General features: G+C 52.2%; 1 protein-coding gene across 1 annotated transcript; it reads right to left on the reverse strand.

The window, feature by feature from the left end:
- Positions 1–763: 763 nt before the first annotated feature.
- BSPRY (B-box and SPRY domain containing) lies at positions 764–9479 on the reverse strand (the record flags this gene model as incomplete). The annotated part of the gene is made up of 5 exons (XM_009702688.1): positions 764–1290; positions 5350–5474; positions 6744–6769; positions 8566–8796; positions 9390–9479. Coding segments are annotated over 5 exons (999 nt in total), but the record flags the coding sequence as incomplete, so codon positions are not given.
- Positions 9480–9484: the final 5 nt, after the last annotated feature.

Raw genomic sequence — 9484 nt, forward strand, 5'->3', positions numbered from 1 at the left:
ACTTTACTGATTTGGGTATTGAGAAATAAAGATGAGAAATTTCAAACAATTCAGGAAACACCTTTCCTGCCCTCCTCCCTGGCTCAGCTTCAGTCCAACACCTCTCCTTCCCTGCTCCCCATGTTTTTTGCCATGTTACACTCACTCCCTGACTCCCTTTGGTAAGGCAAGGAGCAGCTTGGGTTAGGTTTCTTTCTGCTGCTCCTTGCTTTTTACTCCTCTGCTCTGACATCGGCTCCTCCACAGGTCACAGCCCCTCAGGGGTGTCCTTGCCCTGGTGTGGGTCCCCCATGGGTCACAGCCCCCTGCCCTGTCCCTGCTCTGGCATAAGGCAGCTCCTCCCAAAAGTGTATCCATCTCCAGCTGTGTCCCAATGCTGTCCCTTTCCATGTGCCTCCTCCCTGCCATTTCTCCGAACACATCTCTTAATATTTCTCCTGTTTTCTAAAGCCCACTGTCAAGCTGGAAAGCTGGAATTCAATGATTTACCTAAAAGCAGCTGGCAGAGCCAGGCACTGCCCTGACCCCTTGCCCCGGCATGGCAGACACAGGGTGGCTGTAGCCTTCAGGAGGAGAGGGAAGCCGCCGTAAAACATGTGAAGAACAAATGTAGACTGAAGGCAGGTCTTGTCTGAACACCACTCCACACAAGCCAGTAGCCCTGTCTGGGCTCCTTTCCCCCATAAAGGCACTGTATAGTGTATATACAGTCACTCTCTATATAATTGTATATTCACCCCCCCCAGCGAGTGCAATGCTTCGCTCACTGGACAAGTGAGATGCTCTGGTGTGCCACGGCAAAGACAGGATAGAGGGGCTCTGTGAAGGTCTCCCTGTGGGAGAAGAGGATGGCGCAGGAATCGGGGTCATAAAAGAGCACTTCCCCTCCTGCAAAGTCAACCAGCACCCCGATCTTGGCCGGACACTTGATCAGCTCCACCGCCTGCGGGTGCCCAGCGTGCAGGAACCTGAACTCCTTGTCGTAGCGCGAGAAGACCCAGGAAGCGGCATTGAAGCCCAGGCGAGCTTCGTTACCAGACCCCTTCCGCGGCAGGGAGCTGTAGCAAACCCCCAGCTTGTAGGCGCAGCTCTTCTCCACGCTGATCTTCCACGCGCAGACTCCCGAGTGGAAACCCGCAGTAGTCAAAGCATTGGGCCAGTGGTCAAATCGCTCGGGGCAGTCCAAGTCCACCTTTGCTTTCTTGGGGCTGAAGGTCAGGGTTTTCCTGTCTTCTGACAGGCTGAGGTGAGGGCTGACAGTTTTCTCATCGATGTGAATCTCCTGTGAGCCTGCAATAGAAGCCACACGGTGAGCTCTGGCTCGGTGGCCCCTGCCTGAAAAAGTCATGGCCATCAGAGACACAGTTGGCTTCCCTGGGGTGACACCGTGTTAGGGGCCCAGGAGCTCCCTGCAGCTTCCCCTCTCAAGCCAGGGCTAGAAGAATGCAGAGACTTAACAAAGCCCAGATTTCACCACCCTTGCACTAGAACTCGTGCAGGGTCAGAGAAAATGCTGCTCATCTTTCTCTGCCTCTGGCCTGAATCCCCACAAAACAGAACTCGGCACGTTCGGTTCATCCTGCTTTTGGGAGAGACCCAAATCTGAGCCCCCGTCCCTTCCCACCCCCACTGCGGGTGAGCAGGACCTGACTTCTCCTCCCCCAGCCGGGGCCAGTCAAGGGCCTGCGAAGGACGGCAGGGCTGTTTGCAGAAAACCTGCAAAGCTGGTAATACAGGAACGAGGAGGAAGGGAGAGGGCTGGGCAGGGGAAATCCCTTTCCTCCTATAAAGCCCAAGTCAGCAATCAGCCCACCCTGAGCATGCTGGAGGGAGGTGGCACCAGAGATGAGCATGGCCATGATTTGATTTGGTTTTGCTGTGAATTAAGGGGCTGCCCAGCTGCCCTTGTGCCACAGCACAAACCCAGCAAGCTGCAGCCCTGGGTGAGAGCCAGGCTGGCCCGGAGGACTCCGGCACCCGTGGGCTGACAGCACCCAGCACTGCTCGCCTTGCCCTGGCTGCACGCTCCCCTCGCCAGACCCCTCAGCGGGTCTGCAGACTGGCTGCAAGTGCTGAATAACTGCACAAGCGTTTCCCTCGCTCTGTCAATTTGCTAAGCAAAGAGACCAGGCTGATGCCCAGCTGACTTAGTGGCTCCTGCGAACCTGCGGGTGCCCCTCCTTGCCCTGCCTTCCCCCACACCCTCACTTCATTCATTTTAGGTCTTAAACCACCACGGCAGCCAGGCTGAGGCAGGTGAGTCATTTGTTCTCCCAGCTCTCCCAAGAGCTCTACCATATCACGCCTGCTCCGGCCATTTCCCAACCACCCTCTGCTCAGCATCCAGCACATGGCAGGATGAAGCCCTTAAAGAATCAAAGCGTTAACGTGGCAGCCTCAGTGGGGTCATTCTGGAGCCCGACCTGCTCCAGCACCTACACGGACCCAGGTCAGCATCCCTCCGACCAGCGAGCAGCACCAAACAGCAGCAGTGCTGGCCGAGGGGTTTCCTAGGACAGGACCTGCCCTGGTGTTCCCCGGCAGGAGACGAACCGAGGCTGAATTATTACTTTGCACAATGTGGAAGTGCCACGCACTCTTGCACATTATGTGGAAGCTATTGAGGGCCACAGCGAGCAGAAAGAGGAGCTGAAGACAGATTCCGCTTCCAGCTGAAGCAGACAACCTCATTCATTGGACGATTTATTTCACCAAGCAGCAGCCAAACGCTTTGCAGCGTGCCTGCCCGCCACGCTGTGCCCTCCATAGGTCTCCACAGCTGTATTTGCCCACGCTGCCTATTTGTAGGTTGACTTCCCAGGAACCCAAACGCTGCTATGAACTCACAGAAAATGGAGGAGTACGAGACTTTATCTTTCTCTGACAGAAGAAGGGCACTAAACCTCGTATTGTGCAATGCACATCTAACCTAGGTACAGGGTTGCATTCTGGTATTCATGTACAGGGATCATCCGCACGAGGAAATACCACCCCAATGACACCCACGTAGCTTCATTGTGAATTATGATTACAGGGGAGTGTCTGAGGGAGGGGAAGCACGGCAGAGTAACAGCAGGGTAATTCAGATCAGCAAATTTTCCCACAGAGACAAGTGTTTTGTCACGATTAAATCTGCTCTCCAGATATTCCCATACGTTCTGATGAACAATTCCACTGGGAATTCATTTCACCCCAAAATCTATTTTCTCTGTGTACAGTACTCATTGGAGTGGCTCTGCCACTTTAGAGAGACAAGGGATGCCAAGTAGGTAAGTTAATACGGTTAACATCTCCGTCGAGTACGTATGTGTTAGCTGCAGCACATTCTACTACTTTTAAAGATCCAAGTTCCCATTTCCAAACAACTCATATATCTGAAATTAAAATCCTCGTAGCGAAATTTAGGCACCAAGATGGAATCCAGACCCAGCCTGGTCCCTGGGGCAGAAGGTCACCATGGAGCAGCCCAACATCTCAGTCTGTGTCACTGTTGCAGAGGGTCCTCCGTCAGCTCTCCAGTCAGCAACACCACTTGCCTGCCCTCCAGCAGGACTAACATGGGTGGCCGTGAACCGAGATCCCTCCCTGAACGGTGCCAGGAGATTTACATCATCTCTTGCTTTAAGGAAGAAGCTGCCAACCCCAACGTAAGCGACACAGAAGCCTGGATGCCAAGTGAAGACATCAAAGGAACCATGTTTGGTTTTGAGAGTGAAATGGAGGTTCTTTTGCCTGTTTTTTGTTTCCAAGTTTTTGAGAGGCGACAGGGCAAACCATCAAGGCTAGGAATTTAACTCTTTTGAAGCAAGTAAACAAGACTGCCACCTGTTCAACTACCTTTGGGAGGAGGGACCACCAAGTGAAACACAACATTACTGTGTCTTAATGAAAGCTAGGACCACTGCAGTTAATATTAAATCTCTAAGGCTAGGTCCTGGGTGAACTATGGACTAGTGAGATAAGCAAGGATATGGCAGGCACTCTCAGCATGCAATAATGACATGTTAAATGTAACCACAAAATAAAACAAAACAACAAACCAGAGTGTAATAATAGCACCAACAGACCCACTACTAGGATCAAATGCCTTTGAGTCATTATATTCAACAAGGATGCTATTGGGAAAGGAATCCATAAAAAAACCATGTCACAACAAAGAGAATTTGGGAAAAGTTTCCTGCATGACTTGACAGCTCTGAACATCTGCTGAGAACCTGCTCAACTTTGCCAATGTACAACTGCAGGAGTCTGCATGACTGCCAGCACTCAAAGACTCAAAATAAAGGGAAATTAATCACAAAGGGAGAGCAACACCAGAGTTCGCAGTAGAAGAAACAAATGACGGTGTTGTCTGGTATGCCCAGATTCTGGAAAACACAAGAGCAATAAAAGCCAAAAGCGTGTACTTTGGAGAGGGACCTGGAAACAGGGAAAAACTGTGAACTGCTCATCAGCATCAAGAGCAAGATGAGCAAAAATCAAAAGTTGATGCAAAAGCTTTGGGAAGATGACCCCAGGGATTGTTCAGGAGGTGGCACATGGGACTAATGTTTTCAAATTGTGAAGGATATTGCCACCTTTGAGGAACAAAAAATACATTTAAAACCTTCTAATGATGGCCCGCAAGCAAAAGTAAAAGCAAACATTTCACAATCGGCAATTCAAACAGATCACAGCCGGAAGAACAACTTCAACAGAGCTGACATCAACCTGGTAAAACCGTACCCAGAGCACGTCCCTGGCCTGACAAACGCCTCCGATGCAACCTCAGCTGTACAGCAAGAGCTGAACCAGCTCACCAACGTCTCTAACAAACCACCAGCTCGTGCACGGCCACAATCTCGACTTACGATCAGAAAGCTACGGCATTTACTCACTTCTCATTCCCGCATGTCAGAGCACCTCACAGATGCCATGCGAGAGAGTTCACTCTCCTTTAAACTCACCAGCAGGCCAAGGCTAAACGTGGTGAAGAAGAATTTCTGTGACAGAGATTCCTACAGCAGCATCGGCTTCACTGCTGTCACCAAGTGACCCAGGAAACAGCAAAAGAAACCAAGTGAGGTTAAGCCACAGAGCTGATAAAAGACACAGCCTTTTCAAACTCCAGCTCTCCCCTTAGCCACAACCAACTGCTTTGAGCCCCTGTCCCCTCTCCCAAACCTCCTAGAGCTGCTGCTGCCCTCCTGGCTGGGGGGGCTCCAAGCAACTGGCAGGGGCTGGGACAGCAAAGCGGGCAGGACACAGCATGAGGATGTTTTGACACAGCATCAGGATGTTTCTTTGGGCACAATGTGAATGAGTGCGCAGGAATCCCCAGACAGCGTGAGACCTGAGCGAGACACTGACCTGCGATGCAGCAGAGAACAGCAGAGGCCCATAGGCGATGCAGCAGTGGACTCTGAACACACGTCTGATTAAAGTTTAACTTCAGGGACTCTTGTGGCTCCAAGATTCCCTCCGCCACCTCTGTCCTAGCAAAGGAAAACAAGAAGTATTTTGAAATATAACGATTTATTGACCAGTGCTGGGAGGTGTTTGTAAAGATCAGTAGGATGCATGGCAGAAATATGAGCTGGAGCAGTTGCAAGAGGAGCGCTGGCTGCGGAGAAACTACAGCGGGGGTTTCTAGACAACCTCTTGTCCTAACTGATACGTTCGGTTGGCTTTGATTACAGTCCCTTCTGAAAGGACTTCAGTGTTTTAAAATACAATGCCAGTAGCATGAGTCAACAGGCTCCTCGCTCAGCAGACGCAGAACAAACGTGTCTCAGAGCAGCCATCAAGGTACAAGAGGAACACAACAGAACACAATTCTGCAGTGAGAGAATCAGATTTCCCTCTGTGTCAACAAAGCCTCCCTGTCAGAGCAAAGGGAGACGCAACAGGAGAGCGAGTCGGGACTCCAGGTTTCATACAGCATAGCAAGGAGACTGAGGATTTGCTGGGTTCCTGTGGCCTGCAGCACACACGTGAACTTATGGTTGTAAGTAAAGGCTCTGGCACAGGCTGCTGGTGATGATTTCTTACTCTCCACAGGCAGGCTCCAGGCAAAAATACTCCTGAAAGTCCTCTGGGCAGCAACGTCCAGCCAGTGCCAGCTAGCACCCTTGTAGCGGCCACGGAAATAAATGCCTGTAAAAATGCAGCCACCGAGCTGCCTGCTCAAGGAAGGGCAGCCCAACCTTACTGATGACGACTGCCAGAAATGCTGACATCTGCACTTGGTTCTCCCCTCCGTCTAACCTGCCTGTCGGGGAAGGAGGCCGTGTGAGCACGGAGCTTGGGCATGTTGTCCCTCTGGGCGATGCTGGGCCAGCAGCACCCCAGGCCCGAAGCACCCCAGCTTTCCAGGCGGACCATCCAACCTCCGGCCAACAAGCCAGGGACAGGCTTGTTCCATCTCCCAGGGAGCCGTGTGGAGTTTTCTAAGGAGCTGGAGAAGCTCTCCCGTAAGCAAGGGCCAGCAGATCTGGTAATGCCTCTGGGGAGACATTGCACACAGAGCGTTTCTGGGTGCCAAACTGCTCCGTCTTGAGCTGCAGCACAGCACAGGAAGCAGAAAGAAGAGGTCACACTGGCACCTCTGTGTTCTGTCCTTGTCCTCAACAAAAGCAGCGCGAGGGAGGAAAGAGGGGGTGTCACCTGAGCAATGGCATGTTGCTCACAGTGGGAGCCATGGACGGTGCAGGCAAGCTTGGAGCAGGGGTCAGGGAAAGGACCAGGAGCAGCCAGGTACTAACCTCTCGAAGATCTCTTGTTCTGCACACTGGGGACAAGGAGAGAAACAGTCATCACAGCTGAAATCCCCACAGAAAAAATCCCAAACACAAGCTGGGGTACAGCAAACCCAGGACCCAGGGAGCACTGTTCTCGTTCCTGACCCAGAGAAACCACTCCTCACCCCAACGCTGGCCCTGGGGAGCAGGGGGAGCGTCCAACATCCATTTTCCTCAGCTGCAGCGCTTTCCATTCCTTGACTCAGAAAATGAGTGGGAATGACTAAAGGCAATACATCGCCTACATCTAGCTAGGGGTAATGTCTGCTGCACCAGTGGGACTGGGTGGCTGGGTGACAAATAGCTCGAGAAGGGCATGGGAGCATCCAGACAGCGCCTGTCACCACTCCGCTGTGTGTGCAACTGGTGTGAGAGCAGAAGACCACAAGTAGAGCTGGATCGTCTGGCGCAAGGGAAACGCATGGGAGAACTGAGGCAGGTAGAAAGTCTTGGGCCCACAAAGAACCAGCTCTGACTCCATCCTTCTGGCAGACACCAGCCTGTCTGCATCTGGGAGCTCTCACCTCTGCACCCTGCCTTGCCCAGAGTGTGAAAACCCCAGCCCTGAGGTCCCCCCTCCTCCCTTTCCCCGTAACGGCATGCTGCAAGAACATCCTGTGCTTGCAGCAAACAACCCCCAAAGCTTTCAGTACAGGGTGAAGCTGCAGAGGACCTAAGCCAAGAGTCAGATGACCTTGTGATCAGTCCCACTTGTTTCTGTACCCACTGGCAACGGTGCATTCTCAAGGTACAGCCCAATTAGCAAAGTGATAGGAAAATATTTGATCCCTGCTCAAATATGAGTTGCGGGATGCTCTACATGCCTTTCACTTCCCTGTGACGTGACACCTATCGATTCCTGATAGACACAAGAGAGAACGTATCATCCCTATTTCCCCTCTACTACGTGGCAAAAGGAGAAATTGAGGGTCTTACTGTTTTCTGCCACAGGTATCTGATGGATCTTGCTTTCCAACCTCTGCTCTCTACAGTGAGGCCACAGCACAGCCAGCTAAAGTGCTGGGCAGGACAGAAGCTGCATTTCCCACCAAAGGAACAGCCATCTACCTTCTGTCCATGGGATCGGTTCTGATTTTGAAGCAGAGCCGCGGCTCCTCTCTTCACAAAGTTACACGTGGCAAGCAGAGGCTAAGAGCAAGGTGGTGCAATGCCTGCCTGCTCACATCTCAAATGAGAGGAATCGCTTGGGTAAACCGAGACAATTTAATAGCCAGAAAAGGAACTGAGCAAAGGGAAGCATGGGCTGCTTTGCACAGTAAATATCCCAAACGGAGGTATGCCAGACAACAGGACAGACTTTCAAGAAGAGCTGCAGGTGCTCCCAAGGGTCACATTTTGATTAAAACTAGACAGAACACTAGAAAACTGGTGACCCAATTAACTGCTGTAAGAGCAGCTCTCAACCCATAGCTGTCCTGGCTGTCAAGCCTAAGGGCATCTGAGAGTTGGCAGCTTCAAGCCAAGAGCTTGGAGACCTGAGCTTGGGTGGTTCTGAACCTCACTGCAAGCAAAAGCAGAATTGGGCAGAGCAGATGCTCTAGGAACCACTGGGAAACCACAGGGACCAAGTGAAAGAGGTTCCTTGAGCTATACCTGCAAACGTAGGTCCTGTCCAACTCTGCCTCCTTGCTGTAAGTGGAACGAGTTGCTGAACACCATATTTAAGCCTGAATATCATATTTAAGCCCCATAATATCCATGATAAAAAGTCTAGGTCACCTCTGGGCTGACTGACCTGTCCCTCAGTACAAGGAGCAGTACTCACCACCAAGCCCTGGTCATCCAGGTTGGTGATCACGTCCACCAGGTAGGTTCGGAGAGCAGCCAGCTTCTGCAGAGCATCAGTCCAGTGCACCTGCTGGGTCAGGATGCTCTGGTGCGCCCGCTCCTCCTCCGCATGCACCTTCTCCAGCAACCGCTGTTCTTCATTTTCACACACGTTTCCCACGAAGATCAGCCTCTGGATTACCAGCTCCCGCGCCGCATTGGCTGCATTCTGCCAGAGCAAGGAGAGGAGAAACGTCAGCGTTGCTTCAACCCCAAAAAGAGCAGCAACCGCTTCTGCTGGCCTTCTGTGGGCTCAGCTGTTAAGATCACCCTGTTAATCGAGCCCGAGCCACAGTCATCACGGTAACGCAAGCAGAGGTAAACAGGACCACCAGTCCCGAAACTGCCTACTGCCTTCTGGCCTAACCCTGCTACTTAAGTGACAACCTGCAAGAGACCAAAGTCCCATTCCTCAGAAGATCTCCCTGGATTCACCAGGAAACAGAGCCACCTTTTGTCCTCAGTGACAGCGAGGCACAAATCAAATCATGAACTGGTAAGACACTGGTCCTAGTGGGATGTTTGATGGCTGTCCACTAACACCAAGAAATTCATTGTTCGTGTACATTTTTTAGGCAGACAAAGCAGGAATTGCAGGCGCACACCCGGGCATTCCACTTGCACAAGCTGTGGGGTAGGAGGGGGACAAGCCCTGCACACCGACAAGCCCCCCGAGAGCTCAGCATCTCTGCTGGGAATGGTGAGCACGGGATCACACGGGGCCAGCTCCACGCTGCCGTGGGAGAAGGGGCAGGGACTTACCAGGACGCCCTGGTCCTTGGCAGGCAGCACCTCGTCCACGTGCCGGGCAATGGCAGCGCTCTGCAGCTGGAGCTGCTCGCACCGGTCCACGATCT

Source organism: Cariama cristata, unplaced genomic scaffold (genome assembly GCF_000690535.1).
Source record: "Cariama cristata isolate BGI_N322 unplaced genomic scaffold, ASM69053v1 scaffold38136, whole genome shotgun sequence".
Lineage (NCBI taxonomy): Eukaryota > Metazoa > Chordata > Aves > Cariamiformes > Cariamidae > Cariama > Cariama cristata.